This window comes from Telopea speciosissima, unplaced genomic scaffold (assembly GCF_018873765.1).
Source record: "Telopea speciosissima isolate NSW1024214 ecotype Mountain lineage unplaced genomic scaffold, Tspe_v1 Tspe_v1.0084, whole genome shotgun sequence".
In the NCBI taxonomy this organism is placed as follows: domain Eukaryota; kingdom Viridiplantae; phylum Streptophyta; class Magnoliopsida; order Proteales; family Proteaceae; genus Telopea; species Telopea speciosissima.
Window position 1 is genome coordinate 99,502 of NW_025317420.1, and position 26,119 is coordinate 125,620.

The 26,119-nt window shown below is 41.0% G+C and overlaps 1 protein-coding gene across 1 annotated transcript in view; it reads left to right on the forward strand.

Annotated features, from left to right (window-relative positions):
• Window positions 1-25,272, forward strand: part of LOC122647596 (geranylgeranyl transferase type-1 subunit beta-like) — a 30,048-nt gene extending 4,776 nt beyond the window's left edge. The window contains exons 2-7 of the mRNA XM_043840956.1: window positions 5,682-5,757; window positions 5,900-5,958; window positions 6,079-6,218; window positions 24,758-24,813; window positions 24,910-24,986; window positions 25,103-25,272. Of these exons, the coding sequence (XP_043696891.1) occupies window positions 5,682-5,757; window positions 5,900-5,958; window positions 6,079-6,218; window positions 24,758-24,813; window positions 24,910-24,986; window positions 25,103-25,156 (462 nt within the window). The 3' untranslated portion in view covers window positions 25,157-25,272. The remainder of the gene's footprint in view (window positions 1-5,681; window positions 5,758-5,899; window positions 5,959-6,078; window positions 6,219-24,757; window positions 24,814-24,909; window positions 24,987-25,102) is intronic.
• The last annotated feature ends 847 nt before the right edge of the window (window positions 25,273-26,119 follow it).

The window sequence follows — 26,119 nt, forward strand, 5'->3', positions numbered from 1 at the left end:
CGGTTTGTTCTCTACCTCCTAAGTTACTAATTTTGGTTTATTGCTATTTTGATGTTCTATTGCAACCTGTCATCGATCCTACTGTAGAGTGGTTCTTACTTGAAAAAATCGGGGAGAAGAACGAACTCATGATGTGGAATAGCTTTCACTACACTGGATTCCGTCGTTACTTGATCCACGATCTTCTCAACTTCTGTTTACAACTATTTTTTGTTCTGGTAGAGGCTGTATCTCTGGTGCTGCATCTTTTGGCTTGGATCAAACATCATCAACTAACCCATGCAGAATGAATGTCTGGGCCTGTGAAAAGGATGTTTTAGGGTGCACAAGTTTCCGTCATGATCAATGATGCCTTTTCGTTCTTCTAGCCATTCATGACCCAATTTAAAAATACGTCGAGGAGAATCAAACACTTCACAATGAGCACCATCACAATAAAATAAGAAACGGAGAATTCGACGAATACATAATCCTCATAGTGAATAATGATCTGGTTGTTCTTTGATAACATCTCTACGACAAATCGTGAGACGAAATTGTTGTTTTGCCCTTCATCAATAAACAACATAGCAAGCTTTCCATTGGGCAAATGTACTCTAAAAGAAGAAGAACCAAGAGGGAAAATAGAAGATAGAAGAAGAGGAATAACAAGAAAATACCTGAAGAAGAGCTCAAATTCGAAGGAAGAGAGGGAAAAGAGGACGTACGCAGCCCACAGCCATTAGAGGTAAGCCCATTCAACGATTTATTCGATCATCCATTATCAATCATGCTTACATATTGTTTTTTTTTTTTTTTGGGTGAATAAGAAATTCATTACCAAAGAGGAAAAAGAATATAGGGCCCCAATTGGGGAGCAACAAAACAAAAAATCCGGAACCTAGCCCACACAGGAGAGAGCTTGATCCAACAAGAGAGACGGAAGGAAGGCCCCAGGAGACAACAATGAGTCTGTTCCTTGGGTATCAAGACAAGTGGAAGGAGGGGCAGATGATAATTTCGCCTTAATTTCAAAGGAAATGGAATACCAAATCTGCTGGTAAGACCTAGATTTGGTTGTCCATTTTCTGAAATTTCGCTCCAACCAAATATGATTTAGAGTAGCACAAAAAGCAAGCTTTCCAACCGTGTCCCAAATAGAGGTTTCTGCAAAAGTCATGTCGATTAAAATCCACTCTCGAGAGAAGGGCAAAATTCTTCTAGGAGCCGGCCAGCATTTTGCCAAGATGCCTTTTCAAATTGCTGCTGCAGTAGGGCACTTAAAAAATAGATGATCCATGTCTTCTACACTGTTCCAGCAAAGGCAACAAGAGGTAGAAACTGGGATATGCCGGTGGCTCAGGAAAGCAAGGGTTGGAAGGCATTTGGAGAAGATCCTCCAAGCAGTGTCGAGGGATATGATGCTTGAACCATAGAAGCTTTCTCCAAGGAGCTAATTGACCCTTATGACGGATAAGGTCCCACGCTGATTTGGAGGAGAAGGAGGTTGCATTATTTGCCAACCAAGTAACACAATCACCTCGACCCAAAAGTCTCCTGGATATAGAGGGAAGCCCATTCCAGAGGAGAATAAGCTCAGGACAGGAGGTAGAAGGAGGGGACCAACCACCGTGCTGATCGAGAATATCTGCTACCAAGGAGAGCTTGTGAAGGCTAGAGGCATAAATGATTCTCGGAGTAATCAGGTGAGAGAGAATCCCCCGCGGGTGCCAATGATCAAGCCATAGATAGGACGACAGACCGTCTCCAATCTAAGAGTGAATATTGTGGAGAACTAGGTGACGGAAGTCTAGGATCTTGAGCCAGACCCAGGAAGAACCAGAGGAAGAGGAAGCCGTCTAAATTGAGTCCTGTCGCAGAGGGCCTGAGTATATCCAGTCGACCCAGATGCTTTTCTGCTTTGAGGCTATCTTCCAAATGAGTTTGATGATACTAGCAAGATTCACATCTTTGATCCTTCTAATGCCCAAGCCGCCTTCCTTCTTTGGAAGACACACAGCCGACCAGCTAATAGGATGCATGAATCTAGAGGAGTCATTGCCCTTCCAGAGAAAGGAAGCCAGAAGAGTTTCCAAGGACTTGATAGTAGCTTTGGGAAGTCCAAAACATCCAGACCAGTAGATATAAGAAGATTCCAAGACTGATTTAATAAGGACCAATCTGCCTGCAAAAGAGAGAAGTCTTCCTTTCCACAGCTGAAGCCTTTTGCGGATGATATTAAGCATCGGAGAACAGTGTTGAGCTAAGAGCCGAGCAGGAATCAAGGGGAGCCCCAGATACTTGACAGGAAGATGCCCCTCTTTGAACCCAGATCTGTCAATAAAAGCCACCTTGTCCAGCTCAGAAACCCCAGTAAAGAACAACAAAGACTTGCAGGGTTAATACGGAGGCCTGAAAAATCATGAAAGTGCTGAAGGCATAGCGAAGCCGAATCCAGGGAAGAAATGGAAGCCTTTGAGAATATCATCAGGTCGTCAGCAAACGCCAAGTGTGTAAGCTTTAGAGCTTTACACTTGGGCAAAGGAGAAATGAAGTGCTGATCAATACTCATTTGAATCTTCCTGGATAGGACTTCCACAGCCAAGGTGAACAAGTAAGGGGAGAGGGGGCATCCTTGGCGAATCCCCACTGAAGCGTCAAAGTACCCCGCCGGGCTGCCATTGACTAAGACTGAGAACCTTGCGGAGGGAGATGCAAGCCTGGATCCAGTTGACAAAGACAGCCGGAAATCCCATTAAAGTCATAACTTGCCGGATGAAATCCCACCTTAGGGAGTCAAAAGCCTTGTGGATATCAATCTTCAAAAGAATAGCAGGAGAATGATTTTTCCTGGCAAACCCTCTGACAATGTCTTGGCAAAGAAGGCTATTGTCCGAGATGTTTCTACCAGGGATGAAAGCAGATTGATTGTCACTTACAAGAAGGTCCACTACACTCTTAAGCCTCCGAGCAAGAATCTTGGCGATGAATTTGTAGAGCAGATTGCAAAGAGCAATGGGCCTGAAATCATTCATAGTGGCTGCTCCCTCCTTTTTGGGGATAAGGCAAAGAAAAGTGTGGTTTATCCCCTTGACCTGATTAGGGTTGAAGAAGAAGCTTTCAATAACTGCGATGAGGTCAAGTTTGATGATATCCCAAGTAGCTAAGAAAAAGCCCATACTAAACCCATCCAGACCCGGGGCACCCGACACCTTTAGGGAATGAATGGCTGCCACAATTTCATCTTCTTTGGGGATGGAGCTCAAAGAATCAAAAGAAGCCAAGGGAATGAACTTGTTGAGTAAGTCATTCAGGATAGGAGTAGAGACCAACTGAGGGCAGCTAAATAAATCCTTAAAATGCTGAACAGCCAAGTACTTTATATGCTGGACTGTTGTAGCAGTAGAACCATCTTGAGCTGTGAGTTTAACCATAGAGTTGTAGTTGACCCTGGCTTTCAAAGAGCGATGGAAATAAGCAGTATTATATAGAAGCAAGTAAACAACTCCTAATCCTAACATGGAACTGAAATAGACTTGGACTTGAACTATATCTATGATTCCTATTGTTTAGCAACATGATAAAGTTAAAATAAAATTAAAAAACAACTCTAATAAATTAGATGCCTACTGCATATCCAGACATCAATCTTGCATTATAAAGCAAATGAGGTTGTTCTTCTGGTGTTTTGTTGGAGGAGACTCATAGTGGAAATATCTATAATTCTTTTGATAATGCATGTCAATTCTCTCTCGTTTAGTCAATTGGAAATTTGAATGCAGAGATACATTAAAGGTGGTTCGGACAACAAGAATTTTTGGTAAGATGTTCTAGAAATGAATCTTCTTAGTGATCCCTTATCACAATTTTGTGATGATAGAAAGTTCAGGCTTGCAAAGAGGGTTTAACATTCCCTACGAGGGCAATCCTAAAATTATCACATCATGGAACACACTATTCTTACTTTTGTTGCTGTCTCATATTTCCTAATCTCTCTGAAAGTTTTGCTGGTTCTGAGGTGCCTATTAGGTTCATGTGCATGGTGAGAAGTAGGTTCTCGTTCTTCACTCCAGGGGATTCTTTCTCTCTCTCTCTCTCTACCTTCCTCTGGAAACCAAAATAAAAGGTTAAAATAACAATATCAGTGTTTGATTATATGAAATAGAGTAATTTCATATTGGGTCTGATGTGTCGTAATGCTCAAGTTCTAACAGAGTCCACTTTCCTGAGAAAAAAATATCAGAGGGGAAGACATTATGATATGACAATGTTTTGATTTTGTGGAGCATTGTTTTTGTCTTAGTGCAGTCTTAAGCGACTATATTATGGGCTTCACTGTCTACATCTAATACTTCTTATGTATTGTAACATTGAAGTCTGAAATTTACCTCCCCCTCCCCCCCCCCCTCCCACCCAAAAAAAAAAAGAAAAAAAGGAAGAGATCTAAATGGTATATACCAATTTTTTTTTTCTTCTTATTTTTGGAATGTAATTTCTTTATAATGATGAAATATGGTTGCTTTTTGTATAAACATGGCTGTCTAGGATATAATGTGAAGATGTATAACCCAGAAGTGAACTGACTAAATGATTGGATGAGGCCCCTATGTTTGAATGACCCTTGAAGAACTCTCTCATGCCAGCTTGTCTATGCTATGTAGTTGCCGCACTAGTCCAACAACAACAAACTCAGCCCTATCCCAACTTAATGGGGTTGGCTACATGGATCTAAACAAAACAAAGTAGGAAAAACTGAGTTCTAACCAAAAAGGGAAAGAAGAGGTGGGAAAAGAGGGTTGGAGACAGCTATGAAAAAAGACAAATGGAAGATGGAAAATTAATAGAAGAAAAAAGAATGAAAGATGAAGGATGAAAGATAGTAAGAGGAAAGAGGAACAGCCCAGCACATCAGGAGAATCCAGCTAAATGGGGTCTGCTACATGGATCCTTGCCCTCCAATAGGCTCTATCCGAGGTCATACTTGGTACAAGACCTAGGCTAAGCATGTCCTATGGTCGTTTTAGTTAGCTCCTTCAATCGGAGTCATATCACTCCTTACTGGGGCGTCCACACTAGTCCACTGGAAAAAAACAATTCCAGTCTTGGAACACTGATTAGATCTGAATATCTCTTTGGAGCATCTCCCTCTTTTGGCATCCATGGGATCATCAAAGCTGAATCCCCTTCAACTTCCTAATAGGACCCATGCCAAACTGGGTCTTGTTGCAGTCGCACATATAGGGTCTTCAATTGTGATTTGTGCGGTGCCAAATTGGACCTAAGAAATCCAAGACAATGCCTCCAAGGTGTTTCTTTGGGATAACTTCTATACTTGCTTGTACCGGATTTCTTTTCGAGCTCCCACATAAATTCAGGTTGGTCAATGTAGGGTGGGGCGGAGGACTACTGATACGGTAAAGATCTTGAGGGATGGAGAGATTATTCTTCCATTCCCTCAAGATATAATGAAATGGTAACCCTGGAATTTTGATGAGCTCCCTTCATATTTTTTCAGTCTTTTTTCTCTTTGCTTCTTTTTGTTTTGATTGATATTCACAGAGGTCATGTCACCCCACACATAAAAAAGATGCACTCAGATATGGAAATTAAATAACTTTTAGTGTAACACTGGTTATTTTCTAATATATACTTTTATTTTACTCCTTTTGTGATGTTGAGATTCAGTTCTATTTATTACTTAGGTTGACAAGGAGGAAGTAGCCAGTTGGGTTTTATCCTTTCAGTCACGTCCAAGAAGTAGAGATGATCTGGATAATGGTATGAATTTCCCTTGTTTGAAAATGTTGATGTGGTCTCATTCGATTGGTTTTTGAAAACTATGTGTGGAAAAATAAAACTGTCAATAAATTGTTATTTATCCAACAAAATAAAAATCCGATGAATTTTCAATCTGCTCCAGGACAATTCTATGGATTTCATGGTTCCAGAACATCTCAGTTTCAACTTGCTGGTAGCAAGGTATGAGCACATAAACCCTTTGAATCTATTACCCAACACATGTTAGAGCCTGTAATACCATTTTCCAATAATTTCTTCTATATAAATTTTATTTTTTCCTTTTATTTTATCCTTGACTAGGCTTTGAATCATAATGGTAGTCATTTGGCAAGTACCTATTGTGCCCTGGCCATACTGAAGATTGTTGGCTACAACTTGTCAAGTATTGACTCTGAATCAATGTTGATCTCAATGAAAAACCTTCAACAGCCCAATGGGAGGTATGCTTGTCCTAACATTTTTTTTCCTTTTATCTGTTGCTTAGGTATATTTATATTTATATTGACCTGTATAATGACTTGCAACTTCCACTTGCCTTTCCTATTTCATGGTTTCTAGTTCTGCGAAGGTGTTTAGTCTTGATACATATCGATTGTATCTGTCTGATATGTATCAAAATTGGCCATGTCGATATGATGTAGAACCAATACATAAAAATATTAATGTATAGAACTGTACCAAACTGATACAGACTGATATGGGAGCAATACGGACCGATACACTTGATACATAGGCAACCAAAACCCAAAAATCCCAGTTTCTAAAAGAAAACCTCTTCCTACTTTGATTTTGTAAGTAGTTTAGAACCTTGGAAACCAGAATATGAGAAGAGAAGAGAAGGAAAAGACGACAGGAAGATTGAGAAATGGGAAAAGAAGAAGGCGTGTTGGTGTTATAATATGGGTCCAAGGGTAAATCTGCCCGTGGGGGTATTCTTGTATGTGGGTTTTAGTCCCACATTGCTTAGTTATAGTTTTGTCATATGAAATATTATAAATAAAGGTTGGGCTATGATCACATTGATCAAGCCAGTATTCACGGAATTCCACATGGTATCAAAACCAAAAATATTCCGCGGATATGGGAAGTAAAATCTTTCCGGTTTTTTCTCCCTTCTTCGTTTTCTTTTTCATTATTCTGCCTTAAAACCACCCACCGCCAGCCCCTCCACCACTTCCGCCAGCCACTGACAGCCACCGCTAGCCACTGCCAACCCTCCACCGCCTCCGTCAGCTACCGCCGACCACTGCAGGCCCTCTCCCTTCCTCCCGCCACCTCCGCCAGTCCCTCTCTCCTTTTTCTGCCACCTCTACACACCTCGGGGGGGGGGGGGCTTCCACCTTGTTTGAATTTTTTTAATCCCGTGGTGGTGAGTTGACTCCCACCAAGGGTTCGTTTTTTCCCCTATACATGTTCTGATTTTTTTTTTGGGATTTGTCTCCCAATTTTTCTCCAGCCACCATGCCTGACTAGTCCGAGATCACGACTGCTTCGACTGGTTCTGAGGATTCCAAGCAACGGGACTTTGTTCCCTTCCCGGTGAATCCCCTAAAGTTGAATGGCAGCAATTTTCTTCTGTGGTCTCGTTCTCGTTTATTTGCTATTGGTTCCCGTGGGCTCTCTGGTTAAATCACGGGCACTAAGATCAGGCCTACAGAGGCTGGATCGGCTCAGGATCGATGGATGAATTTCAATTTTTTGGTGATGTCCTATCTGGTTAATTCCATGGACCAGACCATTGCTGGTCGTTATCTGCTCCTTGGCATTGCTGCAAAAATTTGGAAGACGGCTCATGACACATACTCTCAGGTTGGGAATGCAGCCCAATGCTATGAACTCCGTCAGAAACTCCATACTACCAAGCAGCTGGAGTTGTCGCTGTCCCAATATTACAATACCATGTGCACACTGTGGTAGGAATTGGATTTTTTGGGCACTTTTACGGCTACAACGGATGTTGATGGTACAACCTTCAGGAAGTGGGAGGATGGTTTACGGCTGTTTTATTTTTTGGCCGGCCTAAACATTGAATTTGATAATATCAGGTCCAATATTTTGAATCGGGATCCTCTTCCCTCTTTGGAGCAGGTGTTTGAGTTAAAATAATACCGCAAGCGTACGGGTCAATCGTAGCTACGGGTCGAACACGAAGAGATATACGCTACTCTATTTAATTAACTTAAAAGTAATGCAAAGTGAACCAAATTAAAGTGTTAAATTAAACTAATTAAACTAATGAAAATTAATGCATCCTAACTCATAAGCATCTAACAAAATTAAGGGATTAAATTGGCGTCCTAACACATGAGCATCTAACCTATCAAACTAAAGCGAATTGAAAGGAATAACAAAAACGCAGCCACACTTCATAATCACATAAAAAGAAATAAAGGAATAAAAGTGCATCCACGTACCACAACCATATAAAAAAAATAGAGGGAGAAGAAGAAGAAGATAGAGAGAGATAGAGGAAAGGGAGAATGAGATTAAGGGTTTAGAAAATGAGATACCTTGATGTGCTTGAATACTTGAATAAACTCACCATGGCTTCCTCTTCTAAATCTCCATGTCTTGTCATCAACATAGGAACTTAGACTAGGAGGCTTTAAACTAAAACTATTACAACCATTAAACTAGACTTATGAAATCAAAACTAAGAACTTGAAATCAAAACTAAGAACTTAAGCCAAAAATAGGAAAAGAAGAGAAAATTTCACTAAGTGAATGAAATAAAAATTACACTAAAAAACTGAATTAAAATTGAACTAGAAACTAACTAAAAGCTGAACTAAAAAAAACCATAGTACTATATCTCGCGATATATCGGTATCTCGGGCCTACCGAGATATCCGAAATATCCGAGATATCGCGAAATATGCCCGAGATATTGCATTTTTTCTGCAATATTTCGGGGGTCCATCTCGGGGGGTATTTGGCTATATCTAGGCCTGAAACTTCATGGACAACCTTATTTAAGCTTAATAAACACATTTAAACCATAAAATTGTAAAAATGTGAATTCAAATTGGTGTTTTGGGCTTGCACCCTTGATTGACATACGGTCGCCGACCCTAATGTATAAATAGTTAAATACACATGGATTAATGAAATCACAACTTAAGTTACAAATTACAAGTGCTAAACTGCTAATAGTAGTTGCTGTGCCTCCCTGGATCAATCCCACTCATGCCTCGCTGGAGTCGACGTCTATTGCTCTCTGTTTGAAGGACATATGTGGACCATGGTATAGAATCGGAGAAGAAACGAGTGTAGTCATCCACAAGTGTCACGTAAATGGAATCATCAACATATCGTAGGTAACCTATCCTAGGATATAAACTAGGGTTACCAATCGATCCAAATCCGTGAAGAAGATGATCCACTATGATATGATGTTGGCGCCGGCGCAAGAGGCGATGGCATTGGCCGCATGTATGGTGGTGAGGTTGGTAGCTAGGTCCGCTAGGGTATGCAAAGATGTTATCTACAAAAGATGATCCAAGATGTCCCTGGGACTAGGGATCGTAGTCATAGTCCCCTACCCCACTAAACGCCCATATGATGATGATCCATATCCATATCCACCGTAAGGTTGTGATGCACCATAATCCGATGCCAATGGAGTGGCATGTGCGGCCAAAAGATGGGGCACGCCAATGTCGGTCCTCCCTCCCTATCACCCATACTCAAACCACCAACAGAGCTAGATAGGTTATCAATGTCCATGTGATCGGTTGCAGTCGTGTTTGTCGACCCTACGCTTCTGTTGTATGTATGTAGGGGGCCTCTCGAGGGGGGGCGCGGGGCGCGGGGCGCCGGGCACGTGCTCCGTGGTCCGTATCTTGTGTGGCATGATCAAACCGTGTCTCTCCAGTGAATCGGAGCGGCTCTACAGTGCCGTATCCCGGGCCTCCTGCCTACCACATAACGCCTCGCATGCTGTCAAATTCTTCACCAAAGATCACCACCACCAAGATTACCACCACCAAGATCACCATCACCACCACCAAGATCACCATCATCACCATCATCATCATCATCATTCGAGGACTTAGACACTCATCATCAGAACATTGCCACCAAAGTGGCTGGAATGGTATGGGTAGGCTTCCTCGCATGTATCTCGACCTCGCACCATATACTCGCCCACATCGCACCAATCTCGAAGTTATCATGGGGTCGGGCCTACTTCCCTCCTCATCCAACACCGGCTCACCTCTATCCTCACCCAATCCACAATAGGGTCCTCATCGTCTGAGTCAACTTGAAAGATGTCGCCTAGATCAATGGTGCCCTCTCGTCCCACATGTCCCATGCGTATGTGTTGCGCTTTCAGCCTCAAGTCAGTAGCACATACACCATGTTAGATAAACGTTGAGACCCCAACTGTCATGCGCGCTTGGAGTGGATGAGCGCAAAGGTACTCCAGTTCCTCTCACAACCGGATGCGAGAACATGTTTGGGCAAGGACTTTAATTGCTATTCTTCTTAAGTTTTCAGCCGATTCCCCATACAACACCCACCATTTAGCTGCATTACAAGTTTACAACAAAAAAGACATGTGCCAAATGCTGTTTGAACTTTCAACTTTCAAATTTCAATACATATGTAATTTAAAACTTAAAAGAATTACCAGCATCACCACGTGCTCTGCCTTGTATCGCAGCCTCAGTTCCAAAACTTCCCAATGCATCCCTAAATACCTTGATCTACACCCATGTGGAAAATTAGTAAGTACTTCTTCACTACTTATTTGAAAGCATGAATAAGTTGAGTTTCCAAATGAACTCACTTCATTGTTGCAAATTGCTTGTAGTGCGCTATCTGGCTCCAACTTCTTCACTACTTGTTTCACAGCATCAATAAGTTGAGTTTCCAACCCAAGCCTATTGTTATATTAATACTTAGGGTTCAAGTAGTATGCTGAAATATGACATATAGAATAGAGGTATTGTCAAATGCATAGGTAATTAGTAAATAATAATACTATGAATTAGTAAACATAAAACAAATTTACTCACCAGCCTTATGCAGTGCATGCATAAGTTGATTCTCCCAGCGAGCATTTATGATATCTAAGAAGTGTTTGCTACTGCGAGGAGCCACACTATAGACACTATCTTTCATCAAGTCTATTGCAGCATATAGGACTGGCATGGTTGGGCCCTTCAGAGCGGAGTCAGCAACGTGTAGAACTTTAACTACTGGCTCTAAAACTTTCACCATTTTGCTTAGTTTGGTCCAGAAGTCCTCAGATGACATCGTTGTTTGTGCTTCCCTCCCATTTGCAATCTTGGAACCCTTCCATTCAAACCACTCCTCAGAAGCAAACATGCTTCTCAGCCCGGCCTTCTTTGTCTCAATGCTTTTGAGAGCAATGCAGTTGGTGGCAAATCTTGTGATGCCAGGCCTAACCAAGTCACCCCTACATTTTTCCCTCAATAGATTGAGTGCATAGGAGTGGTTGTATACAAAGTTGGTGACTTGTCTTGCACTTTCAACCACAGTCTTCACCAACTTTAACTTTCCCATATCTTTTAGCATTAAGTCAATGCAATGGGCTGCACAAGGAGTCCAGAAGAGCCGGTACTTACTATTGTTCATCATCTTCTCACCGGCTAGCTTGAAGTTACTTCCATTGTCCGTTACAATCTGGACAACATTCTCAATACCCACATCTTTTTCCACTACTTCCTTTAACAATCTGTAAATATCTCTTTGGATGCATCCACAGATTTGAGGAACACTGTCCTCCCATCACAATAAACCATGAAATTGATGATGGACTTTCTTGTAGGCCCAGTCCATCCATCTGCCATTATAGTCACCCCATATGTCTCCCACATATTCCTCATCTCACTAATGTACTCATCAATCTCACTCTTTTGTTGAGGTAGATAAACATTCATTACCTCATATGGGGTGGGGCCCTTGAATCCTGGGCCAGCCTCGTAATGGTATCTATCATGGTATCATAATGGGGGCTTGTGCATGTTCTTGGGATGGTATGGTATAACATCCACTTAGCTATTGATTCTTTAACCAATCCCTTCATCCCCTTCCATGCTCCTTTGATTCGGGTTGATCGCTTCCTTTCTTCTTATGCAATTTAGGATCGATGTTGATGGTGGTACTGGTACTGGTAGAGGTGTTGGGGTTGCCCTCACACTTTGTGATCTTTTAAAAGGATTCAAAGTTCTAGGACCTCCAGAACTGCCAGCTCCTCCACTACCCCCTACTCTTTGTCTCTGCTGATCATCTTGAAAACTTACTCTGCTCCTTGAAACAGTCCGCCTAAAATCCCTAGCCTCCTCTGCTGTTTGTATGTCATCAGGTACTGCAATGTCATCATCATCATCAGAGGAGTCATCATCATCATTGTATCGTCTTCCTCCTCCCATCGAACTCCTCACTGTATCCTCAAGTTGTTCTCTTATCCTTTGCTTGTCAGCCTTCCTCTTCTTTCTTCCCCTCAAACTATCACCAATCTCCCTGGCTACTTCAGTAGGGACCATATGACAACCTACAACATCTTTAGATCCTCCAGTCAGATGTTGTTTAAGTCTACTGGACCCACCTCCCATAAATTGCATGTGACAATAGTTACATATAGATTTTCTCTTATCCCCATCAATGGGAGTACCATGTAACCATGCAATGTCACCCCTATGCTGGCTGGCTGGTCTCTCTTGTTCCCTCTGTTCTCTTTGTTCCCTCCGCCCCCTTTGTTGACTACTTTCCCCCACCTTTTGCTTGCCCTTCGCACGTTGTCTATCACGATCCGCCATAATGATACTTGTTTACTGCAATGTAAGTAACACAAATAATTAAAAAACTTAATGTAGATGCACTTCAATTGACACTTTTAGATTACTAATACACTTGTATAGTTATTTAATATTTTTCCCTAACCCTTATATTTTTCACATAATTAAAACCAATTTTTTATATATAATGTTAATATAAGTATTGACCTAACACAACAAAACCAAAAATTAGTAAACATAATATACATGTAATGCATCTCAAAACATATAGAAATAACTTTCAAATTTTTTCATTATTTTTTAAACTTAAAACTCATATTTTTCCTTATTTATTTCTGTTTTTTTAATTTTTTATATATTTTTCTTAATTTTCGAAAATTAAAAGAATTATTTAAGAGCAGAAAAATAAATCCGACACTGTGAAGCCGTAGATCGGCCATTGGTGTCTAACATATATTTAATTCATTACCATCTAAGTCATATTACCCCTAATTATTTCCTATTTTAGTTGTAGGAAAATGAATTTTTAAAACCAGAAAAAAAATAAAAAAAATACATATGGGAAAAAAATTTCGACACCGTGAGGCTGTAGATCGGCCTCCGGTGTCTAACATATATTAATATCATCAACATCCAACAACATTTGTACAAAATTTTTTTAAAAAAAATAGTTTTGGAGAAATAGAATTTACCTTAAATAATGAAAATAGGCTTGGATGATGAGCTTAGATGACCCTCCGACGTCTTCCCGGCGACAAGGAGCTTCAACAATGCTTGGATGAGGCTTGGAAGGGAGGAAGAAGAGAGAAAATTTGAATTTCAGCAGCTCTCGGTCAAAATATCGACCAAGAGTTGCGAAATATGGAATTATAAGGCTCTTAATGTGACACTATTTGTCACTTTTACAATATCTCGCGATATATCGTGAGATCCACGATATATCGTCGATATATCACGATATATCGACGAGATATTGTATTTTTATGTTTCGGAAGTGTTTCGTATCTCGGACATATCGAGATTCACGAAATATGGCGATATATCGCCGATATTTCGCGAGATTTTATACCATGAAAAATACTAACTTCTTACAACCCAAAGGGCAAGGGGTATTTATAGGGGGAAGAGAAGAGAAGAGAGAAGAGCGAAGTGTAGGAGAAATATTCCCTAAGAAAAGAGAATATTCTCTTCTCCTTCCTCTTTTACAATGCCTTGAATCCTAAGAAAAAAGGAAAAAAATAGAAAGAAGAAGAAGAGAAAATTGTTTACATAGAACTTCTATTTCTAGAAAAGTAAACTTCCAATTATAACAAGTGCTTCCTTTTCTTTGTAGATATCTTCTTCAAGCAATAAAATCAAAGATGCTTTGACTTTTCAACTTTCCATAGGTGAGAGAATATCTTTCAAAATAAATCTATCCCAAGTAGAATTCTAGAAGTGCCCTTGAGAAGTTGGAGGAGAGAGAGAGTAAGGGTGATGACTAGGATTCCTTCAAGAATAAATAAAATACCCATTCTGTCCTTCAGGAAACGTGGAGCATGGGGTGTTTATATAGGCCTCACCATTGTGTTCCTTGCGAAAAATCACCCAAAAGAGACCCAAATTTCGTCCAATTTGGAGTTCGGGAGCCCAAGATATCTCAAGTTGAAGTTGGACTGTCCAGAGCCCTCCAAATGGAATCTTTCGGGTACAGGAAATATAACTTCTGGTTATTGCGTTAAGACCCCTAGAATCCGAACTTTCGCTTCACTTTGTCTCCGGCCGACTGTCAATAATTGCAAATAAACCCCTATAGACCATTTTCGCGCTTCGTTACGGAAACGGCCGTAACTTCTTCGTTTCAACTTGGAATCATGTGCCGTTTAAACCGTTGCGAAGCTGACTCGATGGGCTACACATCCAAGCCATTAACACCTCTAAACTGCTTAAAAACATTTCCTTAGCATCATCTCCTCCATTTTCACAAGAAATCACCTACAACCTGAAAAGCACAAGAAAGCAGCGAGTAACTCTGTCCAATGTGGTAAAATGTATGCTTTATGCCCTAAGATTTCACACGTAAATGTGCTCATCAGCAGGCCTATGCCATACTTTCGGCTGAGGAAACGAGGCGCATTGCTATGGTTCATCCTGTCACTCAGGAACGATCAGCCCTTGTTTCTAGTTCCCAATCTTCCCGTGGTAATTACTCTCGACCTCCTCCTATTGATTGGCCAGCTAGTGATCGCCCACCTATTAAATGCGATCATTGTGGGAAGGACTGGCACACCAAGGACCGATGTTGGAAGCTTCATGGTCGTCCTGCGGATACTCGTGGGTGTGGAAAGAGGGGTTCCAATCGGTCCAGTACCTCGTGCTAATCAGGCTGCTACTGAAAATCCATCTGAACAATCTCTTTCCTCTGTGATGGTTGAGTTGCAAAATCTATTGGATATGATTAATCGTTTGGACACATCTTCTTCGGCATCTGTATCTCCTTCCATGGCGGCTTCGGCTTTGTTCTTACCTGCTCCTTCCAATGCACCGTCTTCCACAGGTATTTCTTTTGGTGGGAATTGCACGTCGGTCATGCCTGACTCTTGGATTATTGACTCAAGGGCAACCGACCATATAATAGGTTCTTCCTCTGTTTTTGCCACGTATAATCCTCTTTCAGGCCAGTCAAAGGTTTGGGTTGCTGATGGGTCTCTTTCTTCTATTTTTGGGAAGGGATCCGTTCAGTGCACCTCCTCTCTCACTCTCTCCCCTGTTTTACATGTTCCTAAGTTTACTACTAACTTGCTGTCCATTAGTAGTCTAACTAAGGATTTAAACTGCAAAGTAATCTTTTATCCAACTCGTTGTTTATTTCAGGATTTGGAAACGGATAGTACGATTGCATGTAGTAAGGTGGTTGGTGGTTTGTATGTGCTTGAAAGTCCCCGAACAGTATTGACATCACTGCCGGCATCTTTTACTTTTGATTCTGCATTACTTGAGTTGAATAATTGGCATCGTCGTTTGTGCCATCCCCCGATTGGGGTTTTATCTGCTTTATTTCCTAGTCTAGTGAAACAATGTAATAAATACAATTTTCTTGTGATGCTTGCACTTTGGCAAAACAAACTCGGAGTATTTTTCCTATTTCAGATAATAGAAGTTTGAGTCCTTTTGGTTTAATTCATTTTGATGTTTGGGGCCCTGTCCGTTGTGTTTCTACCTCTAGGTTTCGATGGTTTGTTACATTTATTGATTGTTTTAGCTGGTCGACTTGGGTCTATTTGATGCATAGCAAGAGTGATGTGTTCAATTGTTTTATGTTATTCCGTAAGATGGTCCAGACGCAGTTTGATGCCAAGGTGAAGATTCTTCGCTCAGATAATGGCAAGGAATATATGGATGGTGCTTTCCGTTCCTATTTGGATAGCCATGGGATCATACACTAGACTTCTTGTGTTGACACTCCTGCTCAAAATGGAGTGGCTGAACGCAAGAACAGACATCTACTGGAGGTAGCTCGTTCCCCTATGTTCACCATGTCTGTCCCTCCTCGTTTCTGGGGTGATGCCGTGTTTACAACTACCTACCTCATCAATCAACTTCCATCTCGTGTCTTGGGTGGCTGCTGTCCCTTGGATATGTTGGTTGGCAAATCCACCTTTGTGGTGCCCCCAAGAGTGTTTGGCTGTGTTGTGTTTGCACGAAAGCACCACGTCCATGGTAAGCTTGATCCCAGAGGATTATGATGCATTTTTCTTGTTTACTCACCGACTCAGAAGGGCTATAAATGCTACCATCCTCCTACTCGAAAGATGTTGGTCACCATGGATGTTGTCTTTCGGGAGTCGGAAGCTTACTTTCCACCGCTGGTACCTCTGCAGGGGAAGAGTCAAAGTAATGAAGAGGTCCCGTTGATTGCTCCTTTAGATGTTGAGATACCAACCATTGAAGATGTTTCTATTGAACTAGAGGATGGAGTTACAAGTCAAGAACAAGAAGTGGGACAGATTGAGCAACAGGTGCAGGGGGAGAGACTTGTGAAGCAGAAATACACTCGGGGAACTGATTTTCCTACAGATGGTCCTCGGTTCAAAGAGAAAGAAACCATCACTGTTGCACCACCTACGCAATCGGCATCTGTTCCTACTCCAGATCTTGCTCCTAGTTATACTTCTGGTAAGCCCCCCTCTTGATCCTTGTCTTGATTTACCCATTGCTGTTCGCAGACAAAAAAGAAGTTGCACTCAGCATCCTATCTCAAATTTTGTGTCCTACAACTCTCTAACTCCTGCTTTTCATGCTTTCATATCCTCTTTGTCCTCTGTTTCCATACCTAACACTTGGCAGGAAGCAATAGCCGAACCAAAATGGAAGGAGGTAATGAATGAAGAAATGCTTGCCCTTACGAAAAATCAGACCTGGGATTTGGTAAGTTCTCCACATGGGAAGAGGCCTGTTGGTTGTAAATGGGTCTTTGTGGTGAAGCACAAGGCTGATGGTTCTGTGGAGAGATACAAGGCGAGATTGGTTGCCAAAGGGTTTGCTCAAACCCAAGGAATCGATTATTAAGAGGCTTTTGCTCCTGTAGCGAAGATGAATACTGTACGGGTCATCATTTCTTGTGCTATAAAGTAAGGATGGGAACTCCAACAACTTGATGTGAAGAATGCCTTCCTAAATGGAGACTTGGAAGAAGATGTCTACATGGAGGTACCCCGGGGTTTTACCTCTTCAGAGACTCAGGGGAAAGTGTGCGAGTTAAAGAAGGCCCTATATGGTCTGAAGCAGTCCCCAAGGGCTTGGTTTGGCTAATTCCACAAGGCTATGATCGCATATGGGTATAAGCAGAGTAATGCAGACCACACATTGTTTGTTAAGAGAGTGGGACAGCAAGTTACCCTTTTGATTGTCTATGTTGACGACATAGCAATTACAGGCAGTGATGCACATGAGATTCAAAAGCTGAAAGCTTATTTGGGCACGAAGTTTGAAGTCAAAGATTTGGGCAAATTGAGGTACTTCCTAGGGATTGAGGTTGCCTATTCAGCTAAGGGTATATCTCTCTCTCAAAGGAAATATACCTTGGATTTATTGAAAGAAATAGGGATGCTTGGGTGTAAACCAGCAGATACCCCTCTGGAGCCCAACACAGATTTGAAGAGTAAGGAAGGTGAGCCAGTGGACAAAGGCAGCTATGAGAGATTTGTGGGTCGATTGATTTACCTCTCATATACCCGGCCAGATATCACATTTGTTGTAAGCCTTGTCTGCCAATACATGCATGACCCTCACTCTTCTCACTTGGAAGCAACATACAGAATTCTCCGTTACCTCAAGTCAGCTCCGGGGAAAGGAGTATTGTTCTCTCCACATAGCCATCTCCGGATAGAAGCGTACACTGATGCATATTGGGCTGGCAGTCCTGATGATAGGAAGTCCACATCTGGATATTACACATTTGTTAGAGGTAACTTAACTACTTGGAGAAGCAAAAAACAAGCTGTTGTGGCTCGATCTAGTGCTGAAGCTGAATTCCGAGCTATCGCACAGGGTATTTGTGAGCTTCTTTGGCTCAATGTGCTTCTTCAAGATTTGGGGATGAGTGCTGATCTTCCTATGCGACTCTACTGTGACAGCAAGTCAAGCAATCAACATTGCCAACACCACACTTCATCAATATGATCAGACCAAACATGTTGAGATTGGACGAAACACTTCATCAAAGAGAAGTCGAACAATTTCTCCGCTACTCTCAAGTCGATCTTCCAGACTCACGGGAAAGGAGTATTGTTCTCTCCACATAGCCATCTCCGGGAAAGAAGCGCATACCATCTCGATAGCATCGATGCATATTGGGCTGGCAGTCCCGATGATAGGAAGTCCACATTTGGATATTACACATTTGTTAGAGGTAACTTAACTACTTGGAGAAGCAAAAAACAAGCTGTTGTGGCTCGATCTAGTGCTGAAGCTGAATTATGAGCTATCGCACAGGGTATTTGTGAGCTTCTTTGGCTCAATGTGCTTCTTCAAGATTTGGGGATGAGTGCTGATCTTCCTATGCGACTCTACTGTGACAGCAAGTCAGCAATCAACATTGCTCACAACCCAGTCCAATATGATCGGACCAAACATGTTGAGATTGACCGACACTTCATCAAAGAGAAGCTGGAACAAGGAATTATTTGTATTCCATTCATTCAGTCGAGTGAACAGTTGGCTGATATCCTCACCAAAGGAATCATTACAAAATTGTTTTTTCCTATTATTAGCAAGTTGGGCATGTTTGATAAGTATGCACCAACTTGAGGGGGGAGTGTTATAATATGGGTCCAAGGGTAAATCTGTTCGTGGGGGTAATTCTTGTATGTGGGTTTTAGTGCCACATTACTTAGTTATAGTTTTGTCATATGATTTCAATATTATAAATAAAGGTTGGGCTATGATCACATTGATCAAGCCAGTATTCATAGAATTCCACAGTTGGATAAATTAGATTAATCTACCGCCACCTCTTGAATTTATATTAATAAAGCCAAGTCATTACTGCAATAGGAAACCATAAGTAACCTTATTACAATAAGAAACTGAAAGCCACTTAGACTAGAACTACATACTAAGATAAGAACTAGATAAGAAGACTATACAACAGTGTAGAGGTCCATGGACCCCCATGGACCTCCAATCGATACGTACGCATATTCTAACACTTCCCCTCAAGCTGGAGTATATATATCTCCCATACCTAGCTAGGAACAACCACTAAGGAAAGTGGGTCGAAACAGCACCTTTGTAAACATATCACCAAGTTGATTGCTGGAGCTGATGAACGGAATCAAAGTAAGCTTCTTCATGACTGCATGTCTCACAAAAAGACAATTGACGTTGATATGCTGGGTCCTCTCATGAAAAACTAGCTTGCCAGCAGTATAAATTGCAGTTTGATTATCACAATACATCTTCATTGGTAGAGGAACAAGGAACCCCAACTATTGCATAAGAGACTTCAACCATATCAACTATATTATGGTATCAGCCATAGCTCTATCTTCAGCCTTTGCACTCGACCTAGTCACAGTAGTCTGCTTCTCACTCCTCCAAGAACAAGGTTACCACCAACAAATGTACAATATCCAATAATTGATCTATGATCGTCATCAACACCAGCTCAATCAGCATCAGAATAAGTCACAATATTAATGTGACTATGACAATGATAAACAAGGCCTTTGCTAGGAGCATCTTTAAGATATTTCATAATTCGATAAGCAACATCCTAATGAGCATGTTTTGGATTCTCCATAAATTTATTGAGGACCGAATAGTAAACCGAATAAGAAATAGGAAAAAATCGAACCAAGTCGGTTTGTTCTGGTTTGATTATGGTTTCCACATGTTGTATCTTGAATCGAACTGAATAACCGAAAATGAACCAATTGACATCCTTATTAATGATGGTCATCATCATAATCAATATAATAATAGTAATAGTGATAATTGTTGAATACAGATGCCACTGAGAGGGGGGTGAATCAGTGGTGTCCAAAAATCAAACCCAACTCATTCCCTCAAACCTCACAATTGCAGGTGATGACTACCCTTGTACTTACACAATCACAATGTCTGGCAACCCTCAATCACGTGCACATACACATCTGCTAAGAACTAATTGGTTGGCACTGGCCTTTTTACCAATCATACACACATATAGTTATGTGACACACCTTGCCTCTCAACCACATGTATTCAACCACGTGGCAAGGTTTACTCGATGTGCACACCCATCCTGGAGAAAATGCGCTTCACATACCCACACATGCAATCCACAAGCAATCACCACAAGGTAGAGATATATATGGTTCGGCAGTGTGCCTACATCCACGATGCAAATGGCCTAATCTAGCCTCTGTGTAATGCACATACGAATTTCTGTCATACCCATGACGCAGGCCCTGGCTTTGTGTAGCACCCACTACACGGGAGCTTCAACCTCCTACCATCAAGCACCCACTTGATAGCTCAAGAATTGCAATGGGCTTATACAAATTGCCTCAATTACAAGCTCATAAACTACAAATTCCTCCCAAAAACATTACAAATATTGATTCAAGAAATTTCCCAAACACCTATCCTACACTCAATTACAATACATGAGGATTTGTCGAATGGGTTACTTATGTCTTGGCGACCTCTAGAGATACTGTAGATTGAACGTCTTCATTGGAGCACTCCACTCTCTCTTCCTTCTTCCTCTTCTTCTCTTTTCCTTCTTTCTTCTGCTTCTTTTCTCTCTTCTTTCTTCTTCTTCTTCTCTGTCTTCTTTCTTCCTCTTCTTCTCAAGCTCTCTTTCTCTACTCAAACCCTAGCTAATGTTCAATGAATTCTTCAATCACCTTCTTGGAACAATCAATAGAACAATAACCCTGTCAAGAATGGTGAATTGCAATAGGGTAAATACATGGAAACTCTCCCAAGTTCTCTCTCTCTTTCTCATCTTAAAAAATGAGCTTTTCTCCACTTCTGAAATCCCAGTTAGATATTCAAAGCATTTTTCAACCACATATTAATGTAGTCCTAGATAGACAAAGGGTCTACTAGGAGCCAAGTAAACCAGGACCTGCTGGTTGATTGGGCAGATTTGATGATTTAGGTAAAATTCTAGGGTTAGGTTTAAGGTAATGGATGTAATTCTTATATGGTAATGTTAGGCAGGTTTAGAGGAAGCTAGCAGTGAAGGTTTGGATGATGTTTGAGTGAAAATTAAAAATCAGAAAATTAGGATTAGGGTTTTGGGTTTTGGGAAAAATAAGTGAGATGAGTTTTAGGGTTTAGGATGGGAATTCAGGGAAGGGGTTCAGGTCGAGTCTTCCAATGATAGGGAAGAGTACTCGGCCAGGGTTTGGGGCTAAGTTGATGGATAAAAGTGATGGATCTGGAAATTCTAGGGTTTTGAGTTTAATGAAGGTTGAGGGAATTTTAGGGTTTGATGTTAGAATGGGGCAGAAGTTACAGTCAAGTGGAGGGGATGTGGTGAGGTTGCTGTGGATGAAGTTTGGATGAAATTGATGGAGGGAATTGAGCTGGACAGGGTGTAGATGGAACTAGGGTTTAGCGGATCGATTGGAGATAGGTAGGCTGAGGTTGGAGGATTAGAAGAAGAAGGGTAGTTGCAAAAAATTGTAAAGTACTTACTTGAAAGTTTATATCTTCAATGGCAGCAGTTTTGAAAACAGAATTGAGGTTCTCCCGATCTACAAGATGCAAGGAGATGAAAAAAGGATCCTCCCGGTCTACCAGACGCAAGGAGTCGATTGGAGATCCACCAATCGCTTTCACCTTGATATTACTCACAAGGCAGCACTCTCAAAGGAGCAACACAGCAGCAACAATGGCAGCAACAGAAAACGATTTTTTTAAAGTCTAAATTGTGGGGGAGCCTCCCACGATTTATTTATTTATAATATGGCCCAAGGCCCAAATCCTATTACAAATATGAATCCGGCCCTCACATAAATCGTGGAATGGGTGGGACACTTAATTTAAAAGCTAAAACTTAAAAGATTCCCTATCTACCAATTGGGAATAAAAACCTAACAGCCTATAGGATTAATTCACTTAAATTGAACCATGGTCTGAACTGGTTCAATTTAAGTGTACAAGTAAACTGAAAAAAACTAAGTATGGGAAATAACTAAAGCTGAAATAAACTAAGGCTCCAACTACTAGGCCCTAATCTTAAAGCTGCTTCTTCTTGCAGATGCTTGGATCTGCATCACATATCTTCTTGCTTTTGATGGAGCTTTTAGCATTCTAGAAAGTTTGATAGGTTAGGATTTCCCCATTGAAGCTTTTACCATTCTTACTTCTCTACGCTTCTTCTCTATTTACAATTCTGTTCTCCCCAGCAATCTCACTTGTTTCTAATAAGAAATCCCGCTTTAAACATGACAAAAATGAGCCCTATTTTGGCCCCGGTCAAACCACGTATGGTTGGACCAGTTTCTGTGCACTGCCGGCAAAATGACCATATGTCATTCATCTAGTATTGGATTGACTTGATTCCAGCAGCATTGGGAAGAAGACTTGAGGCTGTACAACCTTCATGTTTTAAGCTTTAATCCAGATTGTGAGGAAGACCTCGAAAAACATGCTGTAAGTTTCTGTATATGCAAACAGAGTGTTCTGATCACAGCTCTGGGACGAACATTCGAAAGGATTTCTCCCTCATCCGAACTTTAATTGAGGCGAGAGTTGAGGAATTTAAATCTCCATTCAATGGGTCAGTCTTTTAATTTACTCCTTTGCATAGGACACAGTACTGTGCCAAAAAATCAACCTGAAGTCAAATGTACATGCACTGCGAGTTCTCTGAAAATAATGTGAACCATGCATGTTGTCATGCCTGTAACTCTCTGTGTATAACTCCAAATGACTTGGACTCCAGTTCCATTTGAAAGATCCTGGCAAATACTCCAACTCTCATTGTTTAACTTTCATATGAAAATAAATGCATCATCTTCAATAATCTACTCGACAAGTCTAGTCGCAAAACCATTCTGCCCTTTAGTGGCCTGGGCAGTGCTGCTGCCAGCACTGCATGATAATATGGAAATGTTTATATCTCTCTCGTCTTGAATCCAATTGATGCAATTCTTGAACTGGTGGAAAGTTGACTTAGAGATCTACATTTAGTATATTCAATCTTCCACAAATTCCAACTAGAGGATAGCTCAAAAAATCCATGAAACTGCTGTACAGTGTATAAAACAGAATCTGGGCATCATGTATGGCATCTGCATTCGAGATCATAGCTCCCTCATCTGAGCTTGGCACGACCATATTCTGGAGGCACTGCGAAGCCTACTTATAGGATTAGAGACTTGTAGTTTTGGGCTTCAGTAATATCCAAGGTACTAAAACTCGGGTCTCGGTACCAACTCGGCTCTTGGAAAAATCGAGACGAGTCGAGATCTTGCCGAGTTGGTGCATATTTTTTTTTCCAACTCGAAGCCTCAATTTTGGGTCAACCCGAGATCCGAGATCTCGCCAAGATATGTCGAGTTCTGTCGAGTTAGGTGAGGTATTTAAGTGGTAGGTGGGTTAAAAAAATGGATCGAAACCAAGATCCGAACCGTGATCCAGGATCTTGCCGAGATAATGCACTTTTGAGACTCGCAGGCAGTATCGTCTCGGCTTTTCCAAAAACCAAGAAACTCTGCGAGTTCTCGAACTATGGTAATATCCCAGTGAAGGACGTCTCAAAACACCTGTGAAGTTACTGCTCCAATATAAACATGCGGTCTTCCTCACATAACTGCATCCTTCACCTTCGGCAACACACGTCATGTACTTAAGGACTTACAACTGCCTCCTCATCGTGCCAACTATACCAGCCCTACTGCCAACTGTCAGTTAACTCAGCAACTATACCCATTATTCTAAATCTCGACAAAATTTTGTTGAAAACTCAAAAATTTCTGATATTTTGGTTTGAGCCGAAACAGGATGGTACTTCGAAATAGAAAAAATGCAAGATTTTGGAAATTTCGTAAATTTCAGTCTAAAAAATTCACCGTTTCGTCGAAATTTCGTTATTTTGGTCATTTCGTTTTGGTATTTCGCTCATTTCGGCATTTTGCACCCCAAAATGGGCAAGCAAAACTTAATGAAAAAATACAATGTTTCAGCGAAATTTCGGTCTGGCCGAAATGGCCTTCCGAAACGAGATTTCGTACTATGACTATACCAACAGAGCCATCTTAGCCATCTCACTAACATCTTAGCCACTACCACTGCCAGATGCCATAACACTCACCACAGCTCTTCTGCTCTGCTACCCTACCTGACACAATATGTTGAAAACAATGACAACACCACCTGCTAGCGTGGCCAACAATAATGATAATGGTAATGCTTTGCAAACATTTTTGACCAGAAAAAGATTAACTAAGAACTATCAATAAATGAGATAAAGACCAGACCCATCAGGTTGCATGTATTGTTCCACTAGCCGAATACTCCCAAAATGCCTGCCAGATTTTGCATATCTACTTCCCCTTATATTTTCCACCACACTTTCTTCTGCCTTTCTTGGCTTGTCAAATGGCAACGAGGTAGGTGGTTTCATTCGATGAAGCTGAATTTCATCATATTTTACTTGCATATACAATAGCTTCACAATTTATGAGGTCCATCTAAACTTAAAGCAATTTTTTCTCTTCTGTATTTGGCAGTTTTATGCCCATCCACATTGGAGCAGAGACAGACCTCCGATTTGTATATTGTGCTGGTAAGGAAGACTAGTGATAATGTGCATATGTTATTATGTTTTAAAAATTTTTGGGGAACCTTTTTGAAATATCGTCAAATCTCATTGATTTTCCAGCTGCCATATGTTTTATGTTGAAGAATTGGAGCGGAATGGATAGAGAGAAAGCAAAGGACTACATACTGAATTGCCAGGTCTAAAAAGCTAGTGCACCACTTGAATGGTGCTCTGGGGAAGTCCTTTTCATAATATATTGAAATGAATTGAGTTTTGGTGCATAGATCTTGATAATTACCTCTGTTGGATGCAGTCATATGATGGTGGCTTTGGTTTAGTTCCTGGTTCAGAAACTCATGGTAAGTAAATATTGTAAATGTGTCCTATTATGTGAAGCATGTCCATTGATTTCATAATGCAATGCAGGAAGAAGCATCTTTCTGACGCATCTGCAGCTATCTATGTTTTCTGTGTTCTGGTTATTAATTGATTATTTTAACATATTTCCTTTTCGTCTTTGATTTAAAATGTATAAGAAGACTAGGAGAGTGTTTGGGGTTGAGGCAAAAAGGGTGAATTCTGTTTTTTCTTGATATTTTTTGTCTTAGGTAGAGGAAAAGAAAGGGGGGGGGGGAGATAAAGTAGAAAAGAAGTTAAGAGTAATCATTGGGTGTGAAGCAACATCATGAAGAATGATGTGACAAGTTTGATCCTGTGCATGGGACTGAATTTTTTAAGCTTTGTCGATCCTTTCGATGAGGGTTGTATAGATGGGTGAATGGGAGAATCCAGGTATGAGTCCATTCTGTATATTCTTGGAGTCCCTGTACTAGGAATCTCATAGTGTTGGGTATATGTCCTTTCTTGGCTGATTTTGGATCACCTGCTTATATTATTGAAACGAGGCTGCATTCATCTAGTGGAAATTATTCCATTACCAAGATATAATTTGTCCTGCCCTTACCCATTTTGAACTGTTGCGAGTTGGATTCAGGCTTCATACAAGTGAAATTTCATTCGTTAAGGTATGGTTCCCCTTGCTTCTTTCAACTTGTAGAGTTGTCTGGAACCACATGCTTTATTGGGTTGGTGGAATTGGTTCACCATCGACTTGCAGCTCACTTGATTTAGGTTTAGGGTTCATTGAGTTAGTGGAGCATTGATGGAATCTCATCACATTACCAGGGTAAAGTAGGCTTTTCTGTATGAGGATGTTTATTATCACTTCCCCCAACCCCCCCGGGCGTCTCCGAAAAAAAAAAGATGTGGAATGCTGAAAAGTGTTGGCAGGTTAGAACAAAATAAGAATTTGGAAATCCTATAAAGCAGA